An 18,527-nucleotide genomic window follows, 5' to 3' on the forward strand; every position below is an offset into this window, starting at 1 on the left:
TTGCCTGTCGTAAGTACGTATTAACTTAACTATCATCAAAACCTGTTTACAACTTAGTGCAGGAAGAAAAGTAGTGCTCTCAAGTTAGCTAGAGAATCAGATTCAAACTTGCTTCTTGCAAACGTTTACAACCATACTCTGTTCTTCTCCGTGTTAACATTTCTATCTTCTCTTTGCAAGAAATAAGACCGTCAAATTTGCCATTTTGAAATTTGCCATTTTGAAACAACGTTCTTGAAAACTTAGGGTATGTGCCATTTTGAAATCCCTTTCAAATTTATAGCTAAGTTCTTTGTTTGTTTGTCCATTAAATGTTACCCAAAAAACAGTTCAAAAGTTGATTTAAGCCATTAATCCATATACCTCAAATAAATTAGACTTTTATTGATGAATACTAAAAGTTAAAACAGCAAAACTTAATCATTCAGATTTGAATATGAATTCACAGATCAGATTCGAACGGAAGTTATGGCGACAGATGCTAACATTAAGACGCTGACAGATAAGGTGTTCAGGCCTTAAATTAATTGAGCTCAGTTTGCACTTGATTTTAAGGCCCTCCAGGTACAAGCCAGCAAGAGATCACTAAGATTTATTGTCCTTTTTTTATTTTGTTTTAACTTAAACAATACTAAACTAATACAAATGCACTGGCGTCTGGCTGTTACACTGAAGTTACGTAAAGATGGCTGAAGAAGAATTGTCATGACAATTGAAGTTATTCCATGATAACACACTAAAAGTTATTCCATGATGTACACTCTAGAAGTTATTCCACCATCNACAAACTAAAGGGTCCTTAAAGAAAGAACCCTAAACAAAAGAAGTATAATGGAATTACAACTTGGGATACAATTAACATTGATTTAGGTCCTTATATATAGGCCCCAAAAGTTTCCCACTTTTCATTCCTTTTCAATGTGGGACAAACTAACTCATTTTGGCCTATTACATATAAGTCCCTAAACCTTTCTCCATTATCATTTCTACCCCATGTGATTTTGCTAAAAGCCATTTTTCAACATTTACAACCATACTCTGTTCTTCTCCGTGTTAACATTTCTATCTTCTCTTTGCAAGAAATAAGACCGTCAACATTTTTCTGTATTTGGAGCTCTTCCGTTCTTTCTATCACGTTCTTTCTTGAAAACTTAAGGTATGTGCTGTTTTGAAATCCCTTTCAAATTTATAGGTAAGTTCTTTGTTCGTTTGTCCATTAAATGTTACCCAAAAAACAGTTCAAAAGTCTATTTAAGCCATTAATCCATATACCTCAAATAAATTAGACTTTTATTGATGAATACTAAAAATTAAAACAGCAAAACTTAATAATTCAGATTTGAATATGAATTCACAGATGAGCTTCGAACGGAAGTTATGGCGACAGATGCTATGATTCAGACGCTGACAGATCAGGTGTTCAGGGCTTTAATTAATCGAGCTCAGTTTGATCTTGATTTTAATTAGATCAGGTTGAAATAATGACGAAAAAAACTTGAGCTTATGACAGCCTTCCTCTCCTCCATTACAACACTCATTATCAGGAAGAGTTTCAAAGAATATTGCCAGCAGCTGCAGAAGGAGGAGGAGAAGTTTGATAAAAAGAAGTGGTGCAGAAGCATCTTAAAAGTCTGTTAAAAGCCTGGGATGGGAAAGTTCGTTGCTTTGACAGAAAACGGAAGTTAACAGGTGTGTGTTAGTTAATTAAGTGTGCTGCGTGTTCGTTATTAGTTAGTTAATGAAGTGCTGCGTTTTGGTTACATAATGTTGACACGGATTGCCCGAACCTCCCAAATTTGCATTTGAAAAAAATGACCTTTGAAAATATTTTTCAATTTTTTTTAATTTAGATTAACTGACGTTACACATTTATAATTCATTAAACATGTAAAACGGGTTAAAGTGAAAAGATTTAAACATATATTGGTAATACATAATTAATGGAAGTTTATTTAAATTTTGAAAATTAAAAACGACTCCCACCTTCAAAATCACTTAATCGAGCCAAATATCCAAAAAAGACAGTCGACCACTTTTGATTTCTCTACCATTTTCAGTGACAAAAGTGCCCTATTTTGGCAAATATTCGATCTTAAAGCTTTCTTACACAAAATCATAACTGATATTCAAAAAGATGAGGAAAACCCAACCCCACTCCAAATCTTAGACTCCGGAGGTGGCGAGAATTCAAAAGCTGTCGAAAAAAATGCTCCAGTGGATCATCCGACGAGTCCAAAGGCAGAGGAGATGATGGCGACACAAGAATTTAAACTTTAATGTCTTGAGCGATCTGGTATAAATAAGTCTGATTGATTAAGCGATCTTTTGTCATTTACGTGATTGCTTAAGCGATCTGCTGACATGCACCAGACTTATAACAAATCGCTTAAGCGATCTTTGGCTATTTACCTGATCGCTTAAGCGATCTGTTGCCATATACTAGACTTATAGTAGATCGCTTAAGCGATCTTCTGCCATTTACCTGATCGCTTAAGTGATCTGTTGACATACACCAGGCTTATAGCAAATCGCTTAAGCGATCTTCTGTCATTTACCTGATCACTTAAGCGATATGTTGCCATATACCAGGCTTATAGTAGACCGCTTAAGCGATCTTCTACCATATATCTGATTGCTTAAGCGATCTATGATCTGCTGCATTATACAGACATACTAGATTACTTAAGTGATATACTAAATCGCTTAAGTGATTCATCATATCTAGAACACATTTTTAATCATCTCCACCTACAATTGGTGTTACCACCTCCAATTACCCACAATGCAAGAAAATATTCAACAAATTTCACTCATTTCAACTTGCATTACATCAAACACAACCCAACAACCTAAATAACTAAATTAAAATCATAACCCAAACCCAATCCATTATTAAATATTTGTAAATCGAAATATAAAATGGAAAAGGGAGATACACATACATGGATGAAATGTCAGGAGGAAGAGAAGAAGGAGGATCTATGGCAGAGAATATGTTAATGGCGAAGGAAGAAGTTAATGTTAATGGTGGGAAGAAGAAGATGTACAGGAAGGAGGAAGAAGAAGATGTACAGGAAGAATATGTAGATGAAGAAGAAGATGTACAGGAAGAAGACGTTAAAGTATAAACTCATAGGAACTGAAGTGTATGCCTTTAAAAAAACAAACTTGAGAGATAAGAATATTGTGGAACTATTGGCTATCTCTTCTAGAGATGATCTAAATTTGATAATCTACGAATATATGGAAAGAGGGTCGTAGATTATCAAATTTACATAAATTGAACATCAAATGGTCTTATAACAAAGTCTCATATATGAAAATAAATCTATGGCCTAATTAGTTTTTTCTTTGAACTTCCCTGGACCAAATTGATGAAAGGAAAACAAACGGAAAGACTAAGGCAGTCCACTCTATAAACCACTAAAATCAAACCAAATCATGCAGAGGGAGTGTTGACTTCAGGTGAAAGATTCCTAGGATCGACTAAAGAATATTCTAGAAGCAACACTTTCTAGAGAAACAAACAGAAAGTTTGAGAGAAAATGCAGAACTTGAAGAACAGAGAATTTTCTGGAAACTGAGATTTTTAGTAAAATGAGCTTACTTTCACAAACTAATTACAATCGGTTTATATGGGGCATTTTATTAAAAGGCCAAATCAAGTTCAAATTTAATTAAAAGGCCATCTAATTTGAAAGTGTTAAGTAAATAGCATTGTTATTGATTAAGGTTAATTAAACATGATTAGTGGTTAATTAGGATTAATGAAGTATTGTATAACTTTTAAAAACTATAATATGTCTCTGAAGAGCCGAAATTCTTGCAAACAAACCCAAACACCTTCTTCTTCTTCTTCTTCCTCCCGCCATTAACGCATTTCTTCTTCTTCATCTACATCTTCTTCTTCCTGTACATCTTCTTCTTCCCACTATTAACATTATTTCTTCCTTCGCCATTAACATCTTCTCTGCCATAGATCCTCCTTTTCCTCTTCCTCCTAACATTTCGACCACGTATGTGTATCTCCACTTTCCATTTTATATTTCGATTTACAAAGATTTAATGATGGATTGGGTTTGGGTTATGATTTTAATTTAGTTGCTTAGGTTGTTGGGTTGTGTTTGATGTAATGCAAGTTGAAATGAGTGAAATTTGTTGAATATTTTCTTGCATTGTGGGTAATTGGAGGTGGTAGCACCAATTGTAGATGGAGATGATTAAAAATGTGTTCTGGATATGATAGATCACTTAAGCGATTTGGTGTATCACATAAGCAATCTAGTATGTCTGGTATAATACAGCAAATCATAGATCGCTTAAGCAATCAGATATATGGCAGAAGATCGCTTAAGCGGTCTACTATAAGCCTGGTATATGGCAGCAGATCGCTTAAGTGATCAGGTAAATGATAGAAGATCACTTAAGCGATTTGCTATAAGTCTGGTGTATGTCAACAGATCACTTAAGCGATCAGGTAAATGGCAGAAGATCGCTTAAGCAATCTACTATAAGTCTAGCATATGGCAACAGATCGCTTAAGCAATCAGATAAATAGCAGAAGATCGCTTAAGCGATTTGCTATAAGTCTGGTGTATGTCAGCAGATCGCTTAAGCAATCACGTAAATGGCAAAAGATAGCTTAATCAATCAGGCTTATTTATACCAGATCGCTTAAGCGATCTATTATATCGCTTAAGCGATCCATTATAGCGCTTAAGCAATCCAGTAAGTGATATACCAGATTGCTTAAGCAATACACCAGATCGCTCAAGACATTAAAGTTTAAATTCTTGTGTCGCCATTATCTCCTCTGCCTTTGGACTCGTCGGATGATCCACCGGAGTGTCTTTTTCGACAGCTTTTGAATTGTCGCCACCTCCGGAGTTTGAGATTTGGAGTGGGGTTGGGTTTTCCTCCTTTTTCTGAATATCAGCTATGATTTTGTGTAAGAAAGTTTTAAGATCGAATATTTGCCAAAATAGGGCACTTTTGTCTCCGAAAATGGTAGAGAAATAAAAAATGTTCGACGGTCTTTTTTGGATATTTGGCTCAATTAAGCGATTTTGAAGGTGGGGGTCATTTTTAATTTTCAAAATTTAAATAAACTTCTGTTAATTATATATTACCAACATATGTTTAAATCTTTTCACTTTAACCCGTTTTACATGTTTAATGAATTATAAATGTGTCACGTCAGTAAATCTAAATTAAAAAAAAATTGAAAAATATTTTCAAGATCATTTTTTTAAAATGCAAATTTGGGAGGTTCGGGGAGTTAAATTTCCTCCTGTTTATACACTAAACAAAGTACACGTTGGCAATCCGTGTCAAACTGCTAGGTAAACAAACACACTTTCTGATTCTTCACAAGCATCAGAATCATTAGAACAACAGCTGCGTTTCTTCTCCATTTCTTCTTCAACGTTATGTAACCAAAACGCAGCACTTCATTAACTAACTAATAACGAACACGCAGCACACTTAATTAACTAACACACACATCTGTTAACTTCCGTTTTCTGTCAAAGCAACGAACTTTCCCATCCCAGGCTTTTAACAGACTTTTAAGATGCTTCTGCACCACTTCTTTTTATCAAACATCTCCTCATCCTTCTATAGTTACTGAATCACCCTTCTGAATCATTTCTTTAACTGGATTTTCAGTCTCAGTAAGTTTATTCACAACATTTGACATTGTTGGCCTGAGATCATGTGAATCACTGATGCATTCCATTGCCAAATCCAAGATTTCAAGGGCTTGCTTTCGGCAATTATTGGGCAATTTTGGATCCACCAAGTCCAAAAGCCTTTTCCTCTTATGACAGATACGAGCCTGCATTCAAGAAACTATGTTACCCCTTAGATGCACAAGTGAATTTGTTTGAGCTCATTATAATAGTATGTCTCTAATTTTAAATATTACCATTTGTATATCGGTATCCTAATGATTGTTAAGATTTTCATAATATTGTGTGGATCTTTGGTAATCAGCTAAATATTATGTAATCTTTTAGTTATGTTAGGTATACGATCTCAGAATATTCTAGAGATTATGTAATCTCCTAATTATGTCAAATAGAATATTGTGTGATCCGCAATTGACATAATTAGGAGATTTAGGAGATCGGATACTCCCTATATAAAGTCTGTAACTCTCAATGTAAAATCAATGAATTGAAAATCCAATTCTTCAAACAAATATGGTATCAGAGCCACTCTCTGACCTCTAAAAAAAAATTCTCATTGTAGAGCAGCCATCGGAAAAATCACCGGTGAGTAATCATCCCTGCATCGTCAATCCAAAAAGGAGAAAACGACTGCAACCAAACCAACCCAACAACCAAACCTGCCAAATACATCACTACCATTTCCATACCACCAAGTTATCCCAATTTGAAATCAACTCCAGCTAACTCTCCAAGCCATCCAACCAATTCACCATATCAAATTACCAAATCCAACAACTCAATCACCAACTTTGGCCACTGCCGACAACCAAAATACCTAGAAAAATCCAAAACTCCACCAGCTTTCGCTGTTGCCAAAACCATACCTTGAAAAATCCAAAGCTCCAAACTAAGTCAACACCATTTTGCTGCCAATCTTCATCCAAACAATTCCATTCTATTCAACCATCAAATTGCCCAGTTGCTGCCAAGAAACCAACGCCAAACAACTCTCAAAAAAAGAATTGTAGCCATCAAATCTAGCCACTAAACAACCCACATCACCCAAATCAACACAAGCAAATCAAAACTCAAACCCACATTCCCATACTCCTACCTTCAAATCCAACCACAAAACAATCAAATCCAAGAAACCATATCAAAAAACCAAACCATGCCATAACCAATCACCAAGAGACGTAGTCACGCTGCCGTCGCCATCGTTGAGCCGAGAAGGGAGCAAGTTGCCCAACCTGCCGTCGTCCTTTCGTCGATCTGCTATCCTGACGCCAACGTGACTTGCCTGTTGTGTTTGTCCGAGAGTTTGTTTTAACTTGTTCTTATTTTTCCTTTATTTTCTTTATTTATTTTTTTTCTCTTAAGTAATATTAAAAAAAAAAAAGAGTCAAAATCAAAGTCAAAGTCAAAAAAAGGTCAACAATGTCTGAATCATCAGGATCAAAACCTATTATTATTCAACCCGATGGAGCTTTCAATGCAGGAATTACTCTTACAGAATCAAACTATGATGTGTGGTCTCAACTTATGGAAATGCATATTGCGGAGAGAGAAAAACTTTCCTATATTCGTGGAAAGGAACCACCACCAAAGGAATTCGACGAGGGGTACGAAAAATGGTATGCTGAAAACCAGAAAGTCAAACGATGGTTGTTGATGTCCATGTCTCCTGAAATTATGAAGCGTTATCTTCGCTTATCCACTACTCGCGAAATCTAGAGTGCTCTATCCAAAGCTTTCTATGATGGAAGCGATGAGTTACTTGTCTTCTCCTTGCACCAGAAAGCCTTTACTGCTAAACAAAATGGAAGGCCACTCTCTGTCTATTACGGAGAATTGACAGAAATATTTCAAGAATTAAACCACCGAAATACAGTGGTTATGAAGGATCCCGATGACATAATAGCATATCAGAAATCTATCGAGCAATTGCGAGTTCACATTTTTCTTGCAGGTTTGGATGGAGAGTTCGAACAAATTCGTGGAGAAATTCTACGAAAAAAACCTATTCCAAATTTGGAAGAAAGTTACTCAGAAGTCCAACGAGAGGCAATCCGTCAAACTACCTTGAAAGGAGAATCAGGAAATATTGAGACTTCAGCAATGGTAGCCCAAAATAGAAGTCAGCATGCAAAATCCAGCAAAATAAACAATATAGACAAGAAGTGCATCCACTGCAACAAATCTGGTCATACCAAAAACCAATGTTTTCAACTGGTTGGATATCCGTACTGGTGGGATCACAGTTATGATCAAAGGAAGAAGAATTCCAAGAAAAACTCTATTGCTGCTGTTGTGGAAAAGAAAGAAGATGCTGATCAGTGCTCCTCATTTGTAGCAACTATTGGAAATGATGGTAAGTCTTTACATATGTGTACATCTGTTTCTAATAGTGCATGGATAATTGATTCTGGTGCTACTGATCACATGACATTTGATTCTATGCATATTTTACACCTAAAACCATCCTCACAGAAATTTGTGTCTACTGCCAATGGTGAGTCCACTCAAGTCATTGGAGAAGGATCAGTAACCTTCCTAAATACTTTAAACTTAGATTCAGTTCTAGTTGTTCCTTCTTTAAATTACAACTTGTTGTCAATCTCACAAATAACCAAAACTTTATCTTGTGTGGTGATTTTTTGGCCTAACTTTTGTGTGTTTAAGAGCATTCAGACAAAACAAATGATTGGTTATGGTATTAGATGAGGGAAGTTGTATTACTTGGATTTAGAGAAAAAAAATTCTACCATGGTACAACAAGCTTTTACAATCAGTGGCTCGGAAGAAGATAGGCAGAAATCCTCCATCTGGTTATGGCATCGGCGTCTTGGACATGCTTCATTTGGTTACTTGAAGAAATTGTTTCCAAGTTTGTTTAAGCAAAGTGATGTTAGTTGTTTCCGCTGTGATGTTTGTGAACTTTCAAAGAGTCATTGAGTTTCTTATCCAATTAAATTGAATAAAAGTGCAAATCCCTTTATGCTTATTCACTCCGATGTCTGGGGGCCCTCCCAAGTTAATACTTTAAGTGGATCACGATGGTTTGTTACTTTTATTAATGACTATACAAGGATGACTTGGGTTTGTTTGATGAAATCTAAAGGGGAGGTCAATGTGGTATTCCAAAGATTTCACCAAATGGTTCGTACACAGTATAATTCTCAAGTTCAGGTTCTACGAAGTGACAATAGAGGAGAATATTGAAGTAAAGACCTTCAGCAATACTTGATGACACATGGCATTATTCATCAAACTACTTGCCCTAACACACCCCAACAAAATGGTGTTGCTGAGCGCAAAAATCGGCATTTATTGGAGGTTGTTTGTGCTTCCTTAATAGAAGCTCATATGCCATTGTCTTTTTGGGGAGAAACACTCACTTCTGCTGCTTACATAATCAATCGAATACCTTCTACCTCAATTGAGTTCCAAACTTCGTTTCAAGCTCTTGGTAAAATAGTGAATGCTCAAATGGTTGCAAACTTACCACCTCATGTTTTTGGTTGTGTTGCTTTTGTACACCTCCACAAACATCAACGCAACAAGTTGTCTCCTCGAGCATTGAAATGTGTTTTCGTTGGGTATGGTGTTCATCAAAAGGGTTATCGTTGTTATCATCCTCCAACTCAACAACTATTTGTAACCATGGATGTTGTGTTTCATGAAGAGTTGATATATTTTTCTTCTAAGTCTGAACTTCAGGGGGAGTATTATCCGGAAGAAATTCAGACTCTTGACTATGTTGTTCAAGATGTGAGAGACTAGGAGTCAGACACTAGACCTGTTGATCAACAAGAAGATGAAGTGGATGAAAATGTTGAGGTGGTATCTCTATCCGAAAAAACTTCATCTCAGTCTGAATCTCTCATTCCTGGTATATCACAACCATCATTCACTACAAATGTTCTTGATTTAGAGTCTGAACCAATAGAACCTAAACTAATTAGGAAACAGTTACCACCAAGGAGTACTAGAGGGATTCCTAAACCAACATATTAACCTGAGCCATCTAGTAAGGTCAAATATCCCATGAGTCATTATGTGTCTAACCATCGTCTGTTAGAATCAAATTTGTCATTTGTGAATCAATTATCTACTGTCTCTATTCCTAACAATGTGCAGGAAGCCTTATGTGATCCAAAATGGAAAGCTGCAATGGATGAAGAGATGAAATCACTACAGAAGAATGAGGCTTGGGAACTTGTTGATCGTCTACCAGGAAAGAAGACTGTTGGATGTCAATGGGTTTACACTGTGAAGTATAAAGCTGACGGTATGATTGAATGATTTAAAGCAAGACTAGTAGAAAAAGGGTACACTCAAACTCATGGGATAGATTATACAGAGACATTTGCACCCGTGGCTAAAATCAACACAGTACGTGTCTTGTTATCTTTGGCAGCAAACCTGGATTGGCCATTATAGCAGTTCGATGTGAAGAATGCTTTTCTACATGGAGAATTGTCTGAAGAAATCTACATGGATCCTCCACTAGGGTGTATTTTATCAGGGAAACATAGCCAAAAGGTATGTAAGTTAAAGAAGTCACTGTATGGGTTAAAACAATCTCCGAGGGCATGGTTTTGGAGGTTTACCAAAGCTATGAAGTTTTTTGGCTACCATCAGAGCAATTCAGATCACACATTATTCCTTAAAAAAATAGCAAGGAAAGATTACTGCACTTATTGTATATGTGGATGATATGGTGGTTACAGGAAATGACCCAGAAGAAAAGAAGGCTCTGCAAAAGTACTTATCAGAAGAATTCGAGATGAAGGACCTAGGTTCTTTGAAATATTTTCTTGGAATTGAAGTGTCACGATCTAACAGAGGTATATTTCTATCACAAAGAAAGTATGCCTTATATGTGCTGCAGGAAACTGGTATATCAGCATGTCAACCAACTGATACACCAATCAAAGAAGGCTTGAAATTAGGAGTCGAGACTGATCAAGTACCAGTTGACAAAGGGAGATACCAAAGACTTGTGGGAAGATTGATGTATTTGTCTCACACCATGCCAGATCTTGCTTATGCATTGAGTATAGTCAGTCAGTTCATGCATAATCCTGGAGAGCAGCATATGAATGCAGTTATGCGTATCATGAGATATTTAAAACATGCTCCTGGAAAAGGAATCTTATTTTCTAAAAATAAGGACTACCAAAATGTGTATGCATATACTGATGCTGATTGGGCTGGAGTAGTGGATGACAGACGATCTACTTCTGGTTATTTCACTTTTGTAGGAGGTAATCTAGTCACGTGGAGAAGTAAGAAACAGAATGTTGTGGCACGCTCGAGCGCTGAAGCAAAATTTAGGGGAATGGCATTTGAGATTTGTGAAGCTTTGTGGCTAAGATTTCTACTACAAGATTTGGGTTATCAACCTAATCAACCAATCCAGTTATATTGTGACAATAAAGCAGCATGTGACATTGCTCACAATCCAGTTCAACATGATCGTACGAAGCACGTTGAAGTAGATAGATTTTTTATCAAAGAAAAACTGGATGAAAAGATTATTGAACTGCCCAAGATTCGATCAGAGGATCAATTGACCGATATTCTTACCAAGGCTGTCTCCAAGCGTATTTTCTCACAAGTGTTAGACAAGTTGGGCATGTGTGATATCTATGCACCAACTTGAGGGGGAGTGTTAAGATTTTCATAATATTGTGTGGATCTTTTGTAATCAGCTAAATATTATGTAATCTTTTAGTTATGTTAGGTATACAATCTCAGAATATTCTAGAGATTATGTAATCTCTTAATTATGTCAGATAGAATATTGTGTGATCCGCAATTGACATAATTAGGAGATTTTGGAGATCAGATACTCCCTATATAAAGTCTGTAACTCTCAATGTAAAATCAATGAATTGAAAATCCAATTCTTCAAACAAACAATGATATATGTATGACATATATCACCAAAATTTAAGAGAGCAAAAGCTTATTAAATATTCCCTTACCGTATTTAAAAGAAAAGTAGTCTCTTGGTTTTGTTCATGTTTTGAATTACTTTTCCCACTGACTATTTCAAGCAAAAGAATGCCGTAACTATAAACATCGGCTTTATTTGTATCTGCTTGCCCTGTTGCAGACTCAGGTGCTGTGTTTACTCTGAAACAATAAGTGACTAAATAGGCTTGAACGAGAGCACGTATAAATTGTAGAGACAGCTTTTGTATTCAATTCAAAAGGAAATGACAAATAATGCTTAGATTGGATTAAAAAAATAATAATGAAGTTAAATACTTAATCTTTACTTACCTTGTCCCTATTTCTTTGAGGAACCAAAACGGATCTTCTTCATTATAAAGCTTTGCCAGTCCTAAGTCTGATACCTTAGCATTAAGATTTTCATCCAGCAAAATATTACTGGCTTTAACATTTCTGTGAAGATACCCATCTTCATGTATACACTGCAGACCTTTGGCTACTCCAAGGCAGATCTTAACTCTTGTCTGCCAATCAAGCTGTACCTCAGATTTTGAGTCTGCGCTTAGAACATTTATGTATCTTGTTAATTGACCAAAAATAATTAAATTGAGCTATGAAAATGAGAATAAATAGATATTGTTTGATTTTTATCCCTAATTCCCAATCATACTAGTGAAGTTTCACATAATATTTGACGCACACCACGTTACAGTTCAAACATGTGTATGTCATATTTGTATGGGTGAAGATCTAGAATATCAAGCCTCTCAGCCTGCTGAACTTACTGTTAGTTAAAGTAACAGCGTTAAGCATACAAAAGCATTGCACAGTGTGTGTTAGCTGAAGAAAACACATCAGCGGCCAGGTATTTATTAAAGCAGTGACCAACTAATTCAGCCAATCAAGTTGCTTTGTTATAGAAGCCGACTTAGGGAATCAATTAACTTTCTAATATTAATAGAAATTTCTATTTCTATACTCTACTTTATTTTAATTACTAGCAAAAATCTCTGAATCTTCAAAGTCTTTCACTTGGCTCTTCCCTTTTATGGAGGTAAACTTCATATATATATAACATAATTAAGTATGAATTATTAGAGAAGTAATTCAATCAAGGGCGAAAGTAATTCAATTAAGAAGATATCAGATTTCAATTTGACTCCTAGAAAAAGTAAACACCATCCTGTTATGTAAGATACAATCATGATAATATATAGCACTAAAAAGATAAATTAAAATGACTGAAGGAGCACTGTTACCCAAATAAATGATGAAAAGAAACTTACCAAACAAGACTTGTTCCAGCGACCCTCTTTCCATTTATTCGTAGATTATCAAATTTAGATCATCTCTAGAAGAGATAGCCAATAGTTCCACAATATTCTCATGTCTCAAGTTTTTTTGTTTAAAGGCATACACTTCAGTTCCTATGAGTTTAAACTTTAACGTCTTCGAAAGCTTTTTCACAGCTACAATATTCTTATCCGGCAGTTCAGCCTATATCAAACAAAAGATTAGTAATGCTTAAAATATTTATAATTAATATATATTTTCACAATTGTTGATATGTTTCCATGATATGGGCCAATTGGTTAAGTCACAATTTTTAATACCTAAGGATAAGCAGTTCATCCCTCCACAAAAATTAACGACATATACCTTGTATACCATCCCGAACTGCCCCTTGCCAATCTCGTTCTTGCTTGTGAAATTCCCAGTAGCATCTTTCACTTGTTTAAGGCTGTAAAACTTGCCTCGGATCTCAATGTTGGCCACTATACAGAGAAAATTTCGAAAGGAATAACTTAAAATTGTCCACACTGGTCTTCATCAGTTAAAATTCTTCGATGAGAGTTATTAGGATTTATTTTATATAGTCTTACCGCGCAACTCTCTGTCTCTTAGCCATATCATTGTCCACATGAAAGCCAATAAAAGTAATAAAGCTGATACCGCAGCGATAACAATCCCTATTATCTCCACTTTAGATAATCCTACGACTTTGAAGTCTGAATATATACAGTGGTAGATTGAAAAAAGAACCATCTTTTAAACCTAGTAATAAACTGGGAATATGAATAAAATTAACGGAAAGGCAAATGTGAAGTTTTTACTTGGAGTAACAGAGATAGCTGATATGAGAGGCCCATTAAGAAAAGGGTAGTTGTAAATAGATCCTTTGCCAGCCCAGAATAAGTGGATTTCAAGTAGATGATCATTTTTTACATTAGCAGTGAAATTTTCAGTCCATATCTTATCTGGACCCCTTCCTTTAAGCCGGACAGACTCGCTCGCTAGCAACCCTCGTAACGAGACGAAGGGATCAATGTACCCAAAACCGGCGTTGGATTTGAAGATGGGAAGAATTTTCACTTAGAAAGCGAATGTTCATGTTCTTTTTTTGCAAGTACTGTAGGACGATGGAGGCGATTCATGACGAGCGGTCACAGTCGTGTGTGACTCTATTTATATAGGAAAAAGAGTTCTACAAACTCAAAATTAGCTTTCCTTTCTATTTCGGGAGCAGCCGACTGGTAGCTATCGCATGTAGTCGTAGGCGGAGATCAACAAGTGGTCAACATTTAGCCCTCACTGAAAGATATGCTTTTATTCTGCGATTGCAATCTCTGGCTGGAGAAAGATAGAAGTTAAGANCTCTATAATAAAATATCATATGATCATACGTCTCCTTATTTCCTTGTTTTTATGTCTAAATCCTTTTAGGTACAGTAACCTAGATAATCAGCTTGTTAAGATGGGAGGATATTTGAAATGATTCGTAGTGATTTGGTCCATCACTTATAATCACTAGTTATCTTTGATGTTGACGTAGAAAGATCTCGAGATATTTTGCTTTGTTTGATTTAATTTAATTAAAAAAACTCTTGAAATGATATTTAAAATAAAATATATACTAAGCATTATAATTTACTTTATCACATTATTAGAATTGGTTCTTTAAAGTTAATTAAATTAAATGGATTTAATGAAGAGATAAAATGATTTTTTTTTTTAATTTGTAATAGATGTTAATATTCTGTAATAGGGTTTTATTTTAAATTTTTCCAGCTCATTTTGGTTACTATTTTATCGTACAAAATTAAATTCTATCTTAACAGTGCAACCATCATTCAAGGAGCATATTGTGTATTCTTGAAACCAAAAGGAATTTAGTTTCACAGGGGTAGATCTGGTAGCCTCTTCAGTTTATCAAATCATGTTCATTCATTAATTTACCCATATTTCTATTGATTTAAAGGGCATATTCATTTTTATCAAATCTCATGGGTGAAATTTAAGTAACCCATCTGATAATTTGATTACATATTACCCTGTAAACAACGTACGTTATGTTCTTTCCTTGGTTTACTCTAGAAAAAAAATCTCTCAAAAACAAGAACTAATAAACTCCTCGAGTAGGTTCTTCATTTTCGAAGAGAAGGGACTTAATGTACTCCTCGAGGCTTGGAAGGCGTTGCTTGTCATCATAACTGTACATCAAAGGAACCATTCTTGCAAGATTAAGAGACGCCCTTGTGAAAGAAGCTGGAAACGGGTTCGGGGAGAGGCATTCTTTATTTAGGCACTTCCATGCATCTGAAATCTTACTCATAGCATGTTCTTCAGCAGCTTGTACAATTGACCCTTGGTGTTCCTTCATGTAGTAATGAACGTATGATCCATCTTTACCTTCCTGATTCTCATCCTGCAGTTCATGTAATTAACACTTTAATAATTCTTCTATCAAATGCTTAAAACGAGTGGACATCATTCGCTTATTAGAATGAAATCTATTAATGTAGTTGTCGTATCATGAACGTCTCTACTTCTGTGATAGACAATAATAGTGTCAGGCACTTTAGCGTGGTCGAATACTTGTCATTGTCAGGTACAATTAATGCATTTTTATTTGTTTGTTAATTATGTTCTAATATTTTATGGTTGCCATTCAGCAAATTGACTAGTACAGTAGTACTGAAGTATCTAGACTTTTCCATTGCGAAGTTACCTTGGCACTTCCCAAGTCGTCCCAAAGCCGAAGAATTGTTGCGGTGGATGATATTATTCCGGGATTATTGTCAATAAGTTCAACAGTTTCCTTTGTTACATTCTGACCCAGAAGAAAGAAAATATGCACGAGTACCACGTGTACCCCTGAACTAATAATCCCATTTTTCAAGTATTCTTCAGCCTTAGGCATGTTCTCAGAAGCAAACCATTTTGCTTCAACAAGAAATGCGTTGCACAAACTGGACCACTGTAGCAATCAACATTATCTTGCAACTATTAGAGCATTAAATTTTCTCAAAAACTAAAAGCATAAATTAGGTAGTTTGGTATTTGTTTATACGCACCGCTTTCCTTAGTGAGTGCACAGGGTTAAAGCCATGCTCCTTGTACACCTTGTAGCTGATTTCATTAGTGATATCATCAAGAACCTTAAAACATATCTTCATGTAGTCTGGCAGTTGATCAATAGCCGCATGATCCCATCTACAAGCATTGGTTTTGCAAATCAAATTATTGGGATAAGTAATTAAGAAAGAATATTAATTACAATCTATTGATAAATACATACCTGTTAACAATTTCTGTAAAAATAGTGAGTTCATCAAGTGTCCCATAAACATCAAAAATATCATCAATAATGTAGATGAAGGATATGGGTTTTGTAAGCTCAATTCTTTGCCACGACAAGTTTGCATCCGTGAGGCAGGCCATGGACCAAATATACCATTTAAGCGGCTGTTCTCTTGCAAACTCCAACTTCTTAGCCAAACCGAGGTCTTTCCACCATCTAATATGTCACATGTTTATATGCATATTAATTGGAGTGGTAAAATCTGAGATGGTAACGCATAATTAATCAAGTAACAAGATCAAACTTACTTAGATATTTGAACAATTTCCCTTTGGTGCAAGGATTGGACCAAATTGAAATCCATTTTCGCTAGTTCTTGAAAAACATGTATCCATTCATTTTCACCTTGGAAATTGCTAAGAAAAAATTTTTTTGCCGTGAACCTTGCCGAGCTTCTGTGATAGGGATACAACAATGTATTTCTAACAACCTTAGCTTGGTAAGGGTCAAGATGACTCATCGATTGATTGAGAAGCTTGGAACTAAATTGCCGAGCTTCATCAAGCACATCTTCTCCTCCTATACAAAGCTGTGATGCTTCATACAGACCCATCAATGAATTGATGTCTTCCCTTACTCTCTGTTTAAACTTTCCGTCCTTGTTAATAAATTTGTTAAACATATCTGCATAATCACACCCAAACAAAGTAAATTAGCAAGTGCCAAACTAAAAAATAAAATTAGTAAAGAGTATTTGTTAACCCAAAAAAAAAAAAAAAAAAATTGTACACACCGGTAGGCACATTATAACCTTCTTGTCTCAACAGTCGAAAGCGAAGAGGAATCTCCTGAAGATAATGATGTTGAAAAGGGTAAGTGGCAGATATCACATATTGCCTGCGTATAATTTGTTGAATCTCCTCCTGGAAGTGGTAATCAATTCCTAGGCGTTGAACAGCATCAATAATGGCCAATCCTTCAAAACTATCTTTTCTTACTCTGCTTAGCATATGCTTAAATGCCTTCAGTTTTCGCGCATGTTCGACATGAATGTCTTCCTATAAGAAAAAATAATAATTCAGCTTTAAATTTTGGTGACAGCTTAAAGGTTTGGCAAAAAAATAAAATAAAATAAAACAAGAAAGATGTACTTACGGCGAAGCTGGGGTGTCCGATTGGATACTTCAAGTGTTTCAAGAGGTTAGACCTGAAATCAGTATCGTTGTCAAGGGAAACGCTTTGTTTTTCATAATTGGTTGACAAACAGCCACGTACAAGAAGGTTTGGCTTGCCTGTTCCTGAAAACTTTTCTGGGACAATTGAAATAAAGGAGGAAACAGAAGAAAAAGCTGGGGAAGAGAAAGCCATTGATTTATATTTTATTATTTACCAAAATATTTCTTGAGCTATTGAAATATATTCGAGGATATGAAAGAAAAAGTGATCCAAATTTATAGGATTCGTCTCCATTACACTACAAATGACCATGTTATGCACGTTGAGCTACAAAGTATATGAGCAACCTGAAACATGTTTTTGTTGCTTTATTTGACGATTAAAGAAAAATAAAATTGTGCTTAACAATTGAAAGTGCTTACATCATCAATAATAATGTGTACATATATTTCATAAGTTGACAAACAACACTTATAATCTCGTGTTTTGTCAAACTTATGAACAAAACATAATTTGATTCTTAAACACTATTTAAAACATATCGCATCCAAGATTAATATTAAGATTACACTGATATACAAAAGAACAAATCAAGACAATTCTTAAACGATACGTCAAAAACATCATAGCCAAACACATAAACCAAATAAAAAAAATAAAGTTATTCAACAAAGCGCAGTTAAGACAACAAAAGAAATTACTCCCCCTCGGGATGATCAGTTGTCAGTCAAAAAATACTCCCCCTGAGACAAAAATCCCACATTCCACATTGCACCAAATTCAAAACGACTCCCCTTCTTTGTTCATAAGTCGACGTCTGGATCTTGTAGACTTTTTGAGTTTTCCACGAGGAGTAGCAGAAGTCTGATTCAGAGGGATATCAATCAGCAGAATAAAGAAATCAATTCTTAAAGGATAGGTGAAAAACTAGAGGTGGGAATTTGGTTCAAGGCCCAGTGGGACTGTCTAAAAACCCGGACCCAAGACCGGTCCTTGGGAGGACTGGTCTTAAAGGGCCCGGACCCAAACCTGGACCTGGGCCCAAAAGGAGGGACTGGTCCTTGGGTTGGTCCCTCCTCTAGGGCCTGGGCTGGGGACCGGTCCCAAACCCCCACCTTTTTTTTTACACCCCT

At 35.7% G+C, this 18,527-nt stretch overlaps 2 protein-coding genes across 2 annotated transcripts; both read right to left on the reverse strand.

Annotated features, from left to right (window-relative positions):
- Positions 1-5,432: 5,432 nt before the first annotated feature.
- On the reverse strand, positions 5,433-13,904 carry LOC116146456 (probable LRR receptor-like serine/threonine-protein kinase At1g53430). The gene is made up of 7 exons (XM_031431889.1): positions 13,751-13,904; positions 13,520-13,645; positions 13,296-13,411; positions 12,923-13,133; positions 11,967-12,192; positions 11,666-11,816; positions 5,433-5,836 (listed from the first exon to the last, which is right to left on the reverse strand). The coding sequence occupies exons 4-7, from the start codon at positions 12,954-12,956 to the stop codon at positions 5,609-5,611; spliced, it is 639 nt and encodes a 212-aa protein (XP_031287749.1). The 5' UTR covers positions 12,957-13,133; positions 13,296-13,411; positions 13,520-13,645; positions 13,751-13,904; the 3' UTR covers positions 5,433-5,608.
- Positions 13,905-14,790: 886 nt separating this feature from the next.
- Positions 14,791-17,586, reverse strand: LOC116145960 ((3S,6E)-nerolidol synthase 1-like). Its single transcript, XM_031431410.1, has 7 exons — positions 17,374-17,586; positions 17,012-17,276; positions 16,662-16,902; positions 16,216-16,434; positions 15,992-16,130; positions 15,646-15,894; positions 14,791-15,342 (listed from the first exon to the last, which is right to left on the reverse strand). The coding sequence occupies exons 1-7, from the start codon at positions 17,584-17,586 to the stop codon at positions 15,037-15,039; spliced, it is 1,632 nt and encodes a 543-aa protein (XP_031287270.1). The 3' UTR covers positions 14,791-15,036.
- Between the last annotated feature and the right edge of the window lie 941 nt (positions 17,587-18,527).

Source organism: Pistacia vera, unplaced genomic scaffold, assembly GCF_008641045.1.
Source record: "Pistacia vera cultivar Batoury unplaced genomic scaffold, PisVer_v2 Contig1008, whole genome shotgun sequence".
In the NCBI taxonomy this organism is placed as follows: Eukaryota; Viridiplantae; Streptophyta; class Magnoliopsida; order Sapindales; family Anacardiaceae; genus Pistacia; species Pistacia vera.